Here is a 13,462-nt window from a genome sequence, read left to right on the forward strand (position 1 = left end):
GTCAATCAAGTTTAAATAGGCCTCCCATAGTGGGACCGGGAATGTGAGGCCCGAGATGCCTATTAAACTTTTTTTTGGCTTAGTTCTGGTTAAATGAGGTGGGTGGATGTGTGTGTGTTGGGGGGGTGGAATAGAAAAAGTCCTTTGTAAGTCCAGCAAGCTGGGTGGCAGGGCTCCCTCAGGAACACAGAGCTGACAGGTAACAGTATCAACACCACAGTTGCGTAATTTTTAAATGAGAATGGGGTGAGAGACAGTGTTGAAGGCCTTTCTGAAGTCCAGAAAAACTATGTCCACCGCGACACCTGCATCTAAGGATTTTGTGACCTTGTCGTAGAAGGCCACCAGGTTGGTCTGACAGGACCTGCCCCTAATGAACCCATGTTGGTTGCCCCTAAGCATAATCTCCCCTGCTGGTCCCTCGCAGGTGTGCTCCTGGATAACTTTCTCAAAGAGCTTCCCCAGGACTGAGGTAAGACTAACGGGCCTATAGTTTCCTGGGTCCTCCTTCCTCCGTTTTTGAAATGGGGACCACATTGGCTTTTTTCCAGTCCGTTGGCACCTGGCCAGAGCACCATGAGTGCTTGTAAAGCCGTGCCATGGGTCCCACAATGACCTCTGCCAATTCCCTCAGCACTCTGGGGTGGAGATTATCTGGACCTGCTGATTTGAACACGTCCAGCCCCACCAGAAGTTCCCTGGCTGTGCCTCTCCTGAGTCCCTCCGGCATCCTGGTGGGGCGATGTCCCAGTCCCTGCTCAGATAAACGGAGGCAAAGAATTTGTTAAAGAGGTCAGCTTTATTGTCTGGTACAACCACCAGATTGCCAAGCGTGTCCTGCAGGGGCCTTACGTTACCTGGTGCTTTCTTTTTACTCCCTATGTATTTAAAAAAGGATTTCTTGTTATCTTTGATGCTGGTCCTAGTTCTGTCTCTGCCTTAGGCTTCCTAACAGCTTCCCTACAGTCTCAAGCAGTGGAGGTATAATCCTCCTTGGTGATGGCCCCTCCCTTCCATTGGGTGTATGCCTCCTTTTTAGCTTTCAGATGTTCCTGAATGCCTTTGGTGAGCCATGGGGGCTTTTGAGCACTCTTGCCCCCTTTGACTTGCATTGGGACTATCACCCTTTGGGCTTGGAGGATTGTCTCCTTAAGGAACAACTACTTGTCTTGGACTCCCAACTCCCCTACCCTCTGGGACCTCAGTGCCTCCCCAACTAATCTCTTTAACTCATTGAAATTGGCCCTTCTGAAGTCAAGGGCTGCTGCCTTTGGTGAATAGTGGATGGTGAATTCCAGTAGGCGATGATCACTATCTCCCAGGTGGTCAAGAACCCACAGTCCCCTCACCAGGTCATTGCCTGTGGCCAGGACCAGGTCCAGCAAGGCATTTCCCCTGGTGGGACTATGCACCTCCAGGGTTAGGTGGAGGAACCTAAGTGAGCGGTCAGACCTGGCTGACTGCTCCTCCCAGCAGATGTCCGGGTAGTTTAGGTCGCCCATGATGACCACATCCCTTGACTTAACTTTCTCCACAAGCTGACCTGAGAATTCCCGGTCCAGCTCTTCCCCCTGGTTGGGAGGTCGATAGTAGACACCCACCATTAAGTCCCTTTCCTCCCAACCCCCTTGTATTCTAACCCAGAGCACTTCAGTCTGCCCCTTCTCTGACCCCATGCTGTTTGTTTTGGACATGTATTGCTCTTTGATGTAGAGCGCCACACCCCCAACTTTCCTCCCTGTTCTATCCTGCCTGACCTGTCTCTAGCCCTTGATGTTTACTGCCCAATCATGGGTTGAATCCCACCGGGTTTCAGTGAGCCCCACTATGTCCGGGTTCATATTAGCTCGCAGGAGGGCAAGTTCCTCCTTCTTGTTCCCCATACTACGAGCATTAGTATAGAGGCATTTAAGGCCTCCTATGGGTGTGTGCACCTCCCCTCTGATTCCAGGACTATCTGGACCCGTCACTTACCTAGATACTTCTTGTGCTCGTCACCCATCTTGGCTGGGAGGTGTCTTCGTGTCCCCCTGTGGCCCCATCCCCTGGCGAAGCAATTTCAAATTGCAATTTCTTAACTTTTGTGGAAACCGTGAAAAATGGCAGTTTTGGTGAGCACTGTGAAAAACAGCAGTTTCCAAAATTTTGCTCACAATCACTGGAAAAAGCAAGCTTAGAAAAAATAAAATGCTGGCTTCCCAGTGGGAGCCAGCAGCCGTTGCGGCCCAGCCTTGCAGCCCACCAGGGGGTTGGAAGGGGGAAGCCGCCAACAAAAAGGGGAGCAGCTAAGATGGCTGCTGCCCCCTCTTCCCTTTGCTGCTGATTGGCTAAGAGGGCTGGCCTTCATGCAGCCCCACCCCCTCTGTCAATCAGTGAGAGAGGGTGGGGCTGCATGAAGGGCAACTCAGCCAATAAGTGGCAAGGGGTGGTGTTGCTGGATTCCTTGGCCAATCAGCAGTGGGGAGATGTGCCACAAAAAGACTGCGAAAATGGTGCCAGGCACCATGAGTGGCCCACAGTTTTTGCTTCGCTTCAGTGCTATTTAAGTAGATCCTGATTTATGACTTCTGTATCTTAAATCACTGATGTTGCACTTAAAAACAGGTTGCACCCATTGGGCCTCGATCATTCGGTCCCACACCGCTCGGCTCTGGATTTGTAGGGTGGTTCTTCGCTCTGTCCCTACAGTCTCAGGGTGTCTGTGTCTCTCCCCAGGCGGTCTTATCCCCCAATCCCGCCTGCCATGACTTTGATGCTTCTTTCAGTGGAGGGGTCTGGCCACCGGGGTACATTTATCCAAGGCCTGAGGGCGGTGGTCTTCCGCGAGGCTCCAACCTCCCCTGTACCTCGCCCTGAACCCAGCCATGATGGAGTGCCGATGTTCTTTGTGGCTTACCCTCCCTATGCAGGTTCCTATCTCAGGTCTTGCTAGGGTCCCAAGATACCCGTTAGGGGCCTATGTGCCCGTCTAGGTCCCCTATCTAACAGGAGCTTCCTTAATGCTGGGAGCTCTTGGCTTTCTGTTATCCTACGTCCTGCTCTCTCCCAAAAGCGGAAACAACAACGGAGAAACAAATGAAACCAACAGCGAAAGTTATCTACAACTATCGTGATCCTCTGATTATTACCCTCAGGCAGCTTAGTACTAGCGTGCCCTAAATCGTGCGGTCCCACCACCAGCTTTTCCCTCTGTGCCACCTTTTTCCCCTTTTCCTTTTCTCTTAGTGTCAAATACATTAAACCGACCCTCAACGTCCCTCCTAGCATGGACTATTGATTTTTCTCTGAAGTGTCGTCAATTCTATTCTCAGCAGCATCAACTGCTGTCGTGGCCGTTCGCCTCCCTCTTGGGAAGATCCCTGAGACCAGGCTAATGCCTTTAAGGATCGCTCTTGACCCGGTGCCTTGTGTCTCTTGGATCCCTCTTTTCTCCAGGGTTTTCTCACCAGAGTACCTTACTTGCTCGCTGGGCCTCCAAAGCCTCTTCCCAGGGTCCTAATTCGACATGCAGCCTGGGCACCTCCTTTTCCCTTGATCTGGCAACAGTGTCCCTCTCTTGAGGATCTCCGGGGCAACCTCCTATCCTGTGGGAGGTATGCTTGCCTGTTCCCTCCTCCGAGAGGGGTCCTGGGGATACTTCCCCCATGCTTCTCCTCAGCCTCCTCTTCCCCCTCTGCCTCACTAGCCACTCTTCTTATTTTGTCGTGCTGGGTCTCCTCTCTCCTCTCACCAGCTGGCCGAACTTTTAAAAAGATGCGGCTAAGAAGCCGCGCGGGTCCCACCGCCGCTTCTGGTCCAGCTGCGGTTCCTGCTGCAGGTGAGGAGTTTTTGTTTGTTCTCCCCTTTTCTGTGTTTCCCCTGGGGTGTGCTGGCTCCTGGGGGTCCTCCTTGACCCTTTGGGGTCCGTTTCTTGCCTTTTCCCCGGGACACAGGTTTTTAAACCTACTGCTCGAAGAATTGACACAGCACTTGGTTGATAAATAGCAGAAAGGCTTGCTTTAGTAACTAAAAGTTATTAAGTTAATAAACTAAATGACAGAAAAAGACTTCTTCCCAATATAAAATGAGCTATTAGTCCTTGTCTTGGCAGGTAAGAAAATACATCTTTATCCAGTGCAGGCAGGAACCAGTTCTTGTACAGCTTCACAGCATGGATTCTTCACTTATCGGCTGGGTAGCAGGATGGCTTTTTGGTCTTCCCTGGACTGCACACACCTTGCTGGCAGTTCTGTCTTCCTTTATACTGTTTAATTGTACAGCTTCAAAACATTTTTCCTTGATAGTTGGCCGATTTAAAGTTTGCACAAAACAGGGAGGAAGAAGGTGACCATCATATTACAATTGTTAAATTGCCTGGATCCCGTTTTTGGATTTGTCTAGGTGTGAAGACATGTTTTTCGCAGCCACTGCAATTACAGGTGATGGGTTTTGAGTGGTCGAACAGGATGCTTATAGGCATTGGTTACCGGACGTTCTTTGGGTCTTTGTTTATCAGTGGGGCAAATTCACAATAGCTTGTACTGGTGATAATCTATTTACGAAACTCCAGATGCATCAAATGATTGAGATGTTTGTAACATCTTAGACCAGGGGTGGGCAATTTATTTCAGGCAGAGAGCCCTTTACCAAATTTTGGCAAACCATCAAGGGCTGCATGGGTAACCTTGCCCCTTGACAGGTGCCCCACAGATACCCCACCCCTTGGCTGCCATCTTGACAGGTACCCTACTGCCTGGTCCTGCCCCCTAACCTCTAACCCCTGAACTTTGCCACCAGAAGTCCCTGTGGGGTGTGGGTGGGTATGTTTTGTGGGGAGCTGTATGTGTATGTGTGTGGGAGGAGGGTTGTGGCATGGGTGGAGGGGAAGGGTTTGCCCACAGCCTGCCCCCCTCCCCAAGTGTGGCAGGCAGAGCCCTTGCCAGTGCTTCTGCAAGCCTGGGCTCCGTGCTTCTGCTACTCCTGGCCCAGGCCCTGTGTTCCCGCTCACTGCCACTTGCCTCCAGTCTGCCACTGCTGCCCTGCTCCGCTGTCTCTGCCTAATGGGTTGCAAGCCGTTAGCAGAATTTGATTTTCTTGCAACAGTCTTGTTACCACAACCCAGTTTTGCCCCAGCCATTGTCTTGCATTTTTGTGCAACAGACATTATCCAGTATTTCAGTTTTCATATCCAGCAGTCCCCTCCTTGATGTGCACAAAGCATTTATGGAGCATCACTAAAATATTTTGTGCATAAGTTAGTTATTAACACTTTGTTACAAAAGTGATTAATTTTAGTGTCACTGGGACTATATTACGATATAGCTGTAGCTTAACTTTGATAGGCTATACCATTTACCAAGGCACAAAGATATAAAATTACAACTATTCATTAATAAAACATTGCAAAAACATTGATTAATAACAATACACTCCTTTTTAACATTTGCCCAGACATTTCCCAGTTCCCTCATTTCTAAACTGCTATATGCTTTGGTAGAGAAACCTTAGGCTGGACTGTTATTGAGACTGGAGGACCTGGGCTGGATGTGTATGGGGAAACCTGAGCTGCAGGACTTGCATCTTGATTGAAGTGAAGGGAGGAGGCTGTAAAAGAGAATTCTTGGCTAAATTGATTGGCAATTCAGTATAAGACTCAAAACTGAAGGACTGCTTTGTAGAAGCTTGAGTTTACTATAGCTCCCTCTTCAGTCTTGTCTCCCAATCTGTTGCCTTTGTGCTTCCATTCCTCCTTCCCCTGCTACTCCCCATTCACTCTTGGTCCCTCAGTAGTCCTCCTCTTCACTTTTCCTTAATTACATTGTCAGGCTTGGCTGCAGTGGAAAGACTTGTATTTACACAGCCAGAATGTCAAGTGGAAGGAGGTCTGGGCAATAAATCATCATCGGCACTGTGAGTTGAAGAGGTGCATGAAGGCCTGGCAGGGATACCTCCAGCTCCGAAGAGTTAAAAGGCATCGGGACAGTAAGTCAGAGTGGAGAGGTGGGACAGAATGACTTCCGTAACTGGCTAGTTCCTGGCTCCTGCTAGAAGTTTTCTGCATTAGAAAACATGGTTGTTTGTTTGGTGGTTTAGCTGAACTTCAGAGTCCGGGGCTCACTGACTAGCAAGGACTGCATGCTGAGCCATTGAGAGAAGTACCCAATATTTCTTTTTTATTGGAAGGAGGATGGGTATGGTTTTGAAAAAGGGAAGCATTATATTGTCCTCTTTCAGTATGGCTTGTCTCTGATGTTATCTGTGAGGAGGAAGTCTGAGGCCAAGTTCAGGCCTAATCTGGATCCATGCAAATAAGCAGAACAATGACTGGTGAAAGAAGTGGTTGTAAGGATTCTGCACCAAATGCTTCCCTGGTAGAGCTCTAAAGAAATTCACTGAGATGAATTTGGTCTTTTGAGTGAATACCTAAGACTTGGTGATAATCCAGCCTGGTTCTCTGGGAAGTGGTAAATATGAAACCTTACAGTGCAAAGAAGCTGGTATGCACTGAAATGTATGCTAAGCTGCAGATTTTAGGTCTGTGCTCTTAAGTGACAGAGGATTTGAGAGAGTGTTAGGGAGAGGGAAACCCTTGCTTGAAGTTGGAATGTTACCACACTGGGATTGCTTACTCACACCAAGAGGAGGAATATAGCCCACAAGTAACTTAGTCACCAAAGCTGTTATGAATTCCTCTAATTCCTGCTGATAGCAGAGTTGCTGTCACTTCAGGTAATGATGTACAAACTGTGTGCTCTAATCCTGATGTACACAAGGCTAGAGCAAAGATAGTTATTCACTTGTAATGTTTGTCTGTTTTAGAGCTGGCCCAGAAACACCACCAGGGCCATGTGCTCCAGCAATGTTTCTCAAGCTGGCAGCTGGCCTGGGAGCACCAGAGAAGCATGAGAGTCCATCAGGAGTACATTGGTGAGCTAGCAGTAAGGAGTGCCTTACGGAGGGTCTTCACACACTGGAAGCATTGTATCCTTTTTGTGGGTCACCATTAAAGAAACCAGGCTCAGGGTATTTCTACAGGGAAAGGAGCAAGTGAAAGTAATGGAAGAAACAGCATTTGCTTCAAGAAGTGGTAGGTGCAAGAAACACTTCCTGACTAAATGTAGGTAAGTCTGTGAGGAACAAACTCAGGAAGGAAACAAGACTTGTTGCAATGAAATATGCTAGCGTGTTTGAAGCTAAGAACCTGTGAAGGCTAAGATATGGATGGAGAGAATTGCTCTGTAACATCATGCACTTCTGCTGTAGTGTTAAATTAGTGATTATTTTTAAAAGACCCTCCCCCATCCTCACGTTGTATTCAAAATATGATGATCCCAGCGTGGAGAACCCAAATGCTACGGCAGTTTGCAGGAGCAGGTCTCTGCTGGTTTCTGAGGATTAATGGCATGTGTTGTGGGAGCCTATCAGGTTGAGGAGTTTGTGCAAGACATTTTTTTTTAACTCAACAGATATGGTACTGTGCAGGGAAGAAAACTGGCAGCATGAGCTGGCCAAGAAGCATCACAAGCACCATCTGTTGGTAAGAACTTTATGATATCTCAGGTGAGCAGGAGCCTGGACTCCTTGGATGTATTTAAGATAGTTGTGTTTAGCAGCATGTGGGATCGCATAAATGTTGACTGCATTGGGTTACAGAATTTTCCTCAATGATGTGTTTAGTCATGCAAACTTCAACTGTTGTGGAATCTGCCAGACTAGCTGTTTGGCAGCCGTTGTGTGCAGGGATGGTACAGGGGCTCCTCCTCCTATCCAGATGTGGAAGCTCTGCTTCCCTCTGAGAAATTCATTGTTTTAATCAACAGGGTTGAGAAGTAGCAAATCAGTCCTGACCTCTTGAGCCCTTCATGCACTCCCTGGCCCCTTTCATATGGAATAGTGTTTTCCATTTTTTATTGTTGGTGATTTCTTTTTCCACCTTTGCTGTGTGTGAATGAGTTACTGCCCCAAATGCCTGTGTTCCTTCTTACACTGCTGTGTTGCAGGATTCATGTCTGCACTCCCCTCTGTAATAATCTCAGCATACACCAGCTTCAGAGTCCCTGAATTGGCTCATGCCTTTGGGGAAAGTTGGGATTTCGCATCTTATCCTTACCTCCCTCCCAGCAGACGTGTTCTTTGACTTTTTTTTGAGTTACAGATCATTATGCTCGTTGAAAGTGAGGTTTTTCTGTAACATAGGCAAGCGGCTGTCATCAAAAAACATGTCCCTAAAGTCGGTGGAATTGTATTTTGAAAATGGTAGCAATAGTGTAAGAGGGCATATAAACTTTTCAAGGCAGAATGTTGTTCTAGCACAATAATATTCCCAACATCAGAGCATTTTGGGATTTTAGTCCTGGGAGAGAATGGGAATTAAAAAGTTAGAATATTGGGAAAGGGGTGTGTGGAATCTCTTTTCCTAGGTGAGAAGGAACTTCAAATGGAAGAATCTGTGGGTTTCTTTTGTTCATGCATAGGAGCAAATTGTCAATCTCCAGTTAGAGAAGATGGGCAGGGTACAGGCTTTGTTGGTTTCCACAAGTGAGGGGTAGAACCAGGACCAGTGGTTGCTGGGAGGGCTGGCAGGGAAAGGTCAAGAAGAAAGCCTGAAGGGAGGAGGATTTTAATATAGCTTGAGAACTAAAGTGTCTAATGAAATAGGGGAAGCTGAGGAATGCATGTATGTCTATGACAAGGCAGGCAGAAGGTAGGGCAGGGTGGCACCTTAGAGAGTAACTCTTTCAGAGAGGCATATGCATCTGACTAAGTAGGCAATCGGCTACAAAAGCTCATGCCTCTCTGAATGAAGTAGTCACTAAGATGCTACCTGCCCTGTCTTCTGCCTGACTTCAGACTAACACAGCTAATTACATGTCTGACAAGGCAGTAAGACAACAGCCTAATTTTGTTGTTAATTCCATGCCAGTACTGTGTGTAAGGCTCAGCTGCTCCTTGACAAATCAGCCCCTGCATGTTTAATAATTCACGGTGTACAATTGTTGAGTGCTGTTCTGCTGTTTTGTTTCCACAGCAATTTGGATTTGATGCCCTCCAGAAAAATGTTGTGAATGCTCGTCTCCAACAAATGAGAAAAAATTTGGCTCATCGGCAATATCAAGTCATGGTGGGTTGTGAGGGTACATGTGCTGTGCTGATTCTGTGAGACATTTTCCCCAAAACCTTCGCATAATAGCACTTACCTGGCAGGGGAAATACCATGACCACTAAGGTGGTTTTCCTAGTTGCAGGGAAAAGGCACTTTCTTGGCTGGGGCTAGTACCTTGACTGAGGTAATGCATAGATAGCTTCCCACTTTCACTTCCAGTGGGATTATCTTGGCTATACACCAACTTTATGGAAATGGGAGACTTCTCCCTAGCTTGCTCCTGTGGCTGTATGGCTGAGGGCAAATGACGCTCAGGGGCATCTGTGCCCCAAGCGTCCGGGCTTGGGCCTGCAAGTAGGATGCCTGCCAAAGGATTTGGAAGCATCTGAAGCCCCAGGCAGGGGTGGAGGATGTTTGCCAGTAGTATGGTTCTTGAATGACTCAGAGATTTGGAATTGATTTGGCTGATTTGATTTGGGCCATGAAAAATTTTCCTTAAAAACAAACAAACAAAAAACCCCCCTTTTCATAATAGCACCTACAAAATACTCTTCAGTCATTTGCATTTTTCCCTTGGTACGAACAGTTAAAAGTATATCTTATGTATGTCTAGGATCGGTGACAAATATATTGGCCTGGTTCTTTGTTTTTTATGGAGTCGCATCACAAACCTTTGCAACCTGGAAGAATTACAGTACATCTCTGTAATCCTGTGACAAGAACAAACTCATGTAAAGCAGGGCTATAGCAGTACCTATATATACCAACTTTTCTATAGCAAGGCTTTGGGTATTCATTTTGCATGTTCAGAGTAACATGAAGAAACCAGAAATGGACTGAGTTCATGCGCTTGCTTTTGTTTTTTAAGCATTGCTTTGGAAACTCCTTGCAGAATGCTAGGTTTTTTTTTGTTTGTTTTGTTTTTTGCTTTTCTTTTTTTTAAGGACATTTTATATACTCTATTCTACCACCTGCTTAATATGTGAGCATTTCTGTCTTTGCTCTTTTGCTCCAGCTGCTGCAGAGCTGCTGGAATTGCTGGAAATCTCGGCTAGAACAAGAAGAGGAAAAGCAGCTATGGTCTCTGACCCTTGCAGCTCACAGGCACTACCGGTCTGTAGGAATAGTTGCATCTCCATGTACCTAAGGAGCTGGAACTCCACCAACTCTTGATTTCTGGTTTTAGATCTAGTAACACTTCCGTGATTGGGATCCTTCCACTAGACACAGTATGCCTTTTTATAAAGAGCCCGGGAGTGAGTGCACATATCTGAAGAAACTTGTATTTTCCCCCCTGTATCGTAGCTGAGTTTGCTGAGCCCCTGAACTCAACTTGGTGACACTTCTCCATCCATATGATGGTGGCTTTTGAAAGCCATGTGCAACTATTTTCAAAATTTAAGGGATTTTTTTTTGGCTTTGGTGATCAAAACCATTTTTGTTGTTGTTTTGTTTTTCACCTTCCCTCTCTCTTTGTAGAGGAGGGGAAGGGCAATTGGAAAACTCAACGCAGGGGGAGGGAAATGGGGAGACAGAGTCCATGATGGTTTGTTTAGCATAGTCCTACATTCTAGGTCTGTAGCTGTCTATAGATCAAGCAATTAATCATGCCTTCCAACATGACAATGCACCATCTCATCTCTTTCCGCCCTCCCAATAGTTTGATATGCACACTCCCTGAATGATATAATGAGAAAAAGATGTGGTGGAGGAGGATTGGAGAAATGTGGATACATAGCATGGGTTGGGCATACAGACCCAAGGGGGATATAGACCTGAGGAAGAGGGTGCACACAGCTGCTTTGATGGGGAGAACATGGGAATGGGGGTGACAGAGCCCTGATTTTTTGGGAAGAAAGTGGGAGACGCTCTGTTGAATGAAGCTGCGAAGAAGAGGCATGGAGTCCCTGTTGTGAAAGGGAAGGAAGGGATAGAGGCTTAGTAGGGAATGGGGTTGTACAGAGCTTTTGGCATGGGGAGGTGAAGGAGGAATGGAGACACATGCACACAGTCCCTGGCATGGAGGAAAGGATGAAGGAGAGCATAGTCTCAGACATGAGGGGAGGTGGGGTAGGTGAAGTTGCAGGGAGTACATACAATAGAGAGGACTGGAATGTGGCACACAGGGTTAGTGGGGATGATTAGAAGGATACAGGTATCCTGTAGTGGGTGCAATGATCTTGGCCTAAAAAAGCTGTGAAGCATGCAATCCTCTGCTAGATTAACATGCAGCACCCACCTTTGTTGCCTCACTTTTGGTGGGGCAAGAGGATACAGCATATGGCATACCTGTAGAGCCTTCTGAATTAAGTAATACAGTTGTGTCCTCAGTGAGAGGCAGCTGGCTGTTCAGGATGCTGAGTTAGGTGGAGCTGTCCTTGGTCCTGAGCTGTTACCTGAAGTAAAGGATGGATGTTTGCCAGAGGGCTGACTTAGGTATGTTTTATTTCAGAATAATTTTGCTACGCAAATCTCTCAGGCTATGGCTAGAGAATGCCAGGTGGAGAAGACACAGGCAGGTATGTGATACCTAGCATGCTTAAGTAGCTTTCACTGTCCATGGACTCCATAGCTGCAGTTATTTTGCAGTGTGTTTGCTGGTGATGCTGAGCTGTGCCTGGAATTCACATACTTTGAAGCCTTTCTCTAATGCAGAAAATACTCCAGTAATTGCTTCCAGATATGAGTGATTCTGATTTTGCTTGATAGCATTTAAATGGAGAATTTGTTCCAACAGTTGCTTCAGATTCTCTGTTCAAGTTTTATTGTAGAGCTTAGAAGGGAAGTTGCTGTCCCCTGCATTGATGATAAAACAGCACAGATTGGTTAGTCCATTTCTCTGGAGGAAAGAAGAAAATGAATATGAAACCAGCTGCATCTGCCCAAATTCATCAGTTTTAGGAAACAGAAATAAAGCTAGGCTTTGAGGGGGAAGAGTGGGTTTAGATCTTCTTACATTCAGATTAGAAGACATTATTCGCTGCTGTCTTCTCTCCCTCACTGAGTGACTGGCCATTAAATACTGGCTCTTTCCTTTTTTCATTTCTTCTCCTCGGATTCAAATGTGTAATCTGACAACTGTTTCCAGAACCTGGATGTATGTGATTGAATTAAATGAGCCCCCAAGAAATTCAGACCTTCTAAACATTTGGATTAGATCAGAGGTTCTCAACCTGTTTTAGATTCTAGGTACCCCTCCATAATTCTTCAGAATTTAACAGCACTTCATTAACAAAAATAATTTATTTATTACAGGGCTCACCTCTTTGCATAGGGGCCAGGCAGGGATGAGCGATCACTTGCCTCCTTGCACTCTGATACACCCTTAAAATGATCTCATGGCACTCTAATTGAGAGTTGCTGAATTAAGATAAACAATGATGCCACATGTACCAGGCAGTGAGCTAAAGCTGTGTTCTGTATTGGAGGTCGTTGCTGCCTCCCTCTTGGAAAGAACAGTTGCATAAAGATCAGAAACAAACCCTCAGAACTCAAAACCCATAACTCTTATACGTGACCTAAGGCTGTCTGTTTCGGGTTGCTTTATTGCACAAGTCCCTCAGATGGGAAGGACTTGAAAGGCTCAGAAATGAAATCAAGCTTGTTGCTTACTTTTAGATCCAGCGTGCTAAAGCTGATAACCACTATGGGAAGATGATCTTGCCTGTCACCTTGCAGGTTTGGAAACAATTTAAGAATCATCAACAAAAGTGGAGAGAGATGAAGGAAACAGCATTGTGCTTTCACAGGTACATTGGATTGTTCTTATGGATTTTTTCTAAATAGGCGTTGCGCACTGGCTTGTTTTGTATGGGGCTATGGCAGCTTTGGTCAGATGTAAGGAAGAAACTTAGTGTTTGGTATTTCACTTTCTCTGTCTAGTGAAAAAGAGATTGCTTCCTGGGTCACTTGTGTATATTTCCACTTGTTGCAAACAGTTTGCCTGTCTTGACATCAGGGGGCACCATAACCCACAAGTCAGAATGCCCAAAGACCAGCAAATAAATAATGTTAGAATTGGAAAGCGTATTGCTGCTGGAAAGATTCGGCACGAGACTGAGTCTGTTAGACTCAGCACGAGACTGCCTGAGAAACCCTACAGGCTTCAGTTTGTCTTTGATGCAAACTTGAATCTTTTCTTCATCAAAATGTGAACCAAAATAACCACGTTGGTTGTGGTTCACAGCTTCATCTGTCTGCACTTCATGCGTGGGCCTTCTGCATTCATTTTGAGTTGCCTTTAGCTAGGTACAGATGTTCAGTTTCTACTGGGAGAATTGCTAGGAAACCTTTCTTTTCCCCTTCTTGAGTCAGAAGGAAAATATTTTTCTTCCCCACTGGAAAGAAATTGGGGCTCTGGGCCCAGTAGGCTTTTCAAGT

The 13,462-nt window shown here is 46.2% G+C and overlaps 1 protein-coding gene across 5 annotated transcripts in view; it reads left to right on the forward strand.

Moving 5' to 3' along the window:
• SFI1 (SFI1 centrin binding protein) overlaps positions 1-13,462 on the forward strand; it is a 46,139-nt gene that overhangs the window by 13,421 nt on the left and 19,256 nt on the right. For all 5 annotated transcript variants that reach the window (XM_019506832.1, XM_019506828.1, XM_019506827.1 and 2 more), the window contains 7 exons: positions 5,805-5,961; positions 6,799-6,960; positions 7,446-7,516; positions 9,008-9,100; positions 10,098-10,195; positions 11,535-11,601; positions 12,701-12,831. In XM_019506832.1, the coding sequence (XP_019362377.1) occupies positions 5,805-5,961; positions 6,799-6,960; positions 7,446-7,516; positions 9,008-9,100; positions 10,098-10,195; positions 11,535-11,601; positions 12,701-12,831 (779 nt within the window). The remainder of the gene's footprint in view (positions 1-5,804; positions 5,962-6,798; positions 6,961-7,445; positions 7,517-9,007; positions 9,101-10,097; positions 10,196-11,534; positions 11,602-12,700; positions 12,832-13,462) is intronic.

The sequence above is a fragment of the Gavialis gangeticus genome, unplaced genomic scaffold, assembly GCF_001723915.1.
Source record: "Gavialis gangeticus isolate Ggan-Ray unplaced genomic scaffold, GavGan_comp1, whole genome shotgun sequence".
Classification (NCBI taxonomy): Eukaryota; Metazoa; Chordata; order Crocodylia; family Gavialidae; genus Gavialis; species Gavialis gangeticus.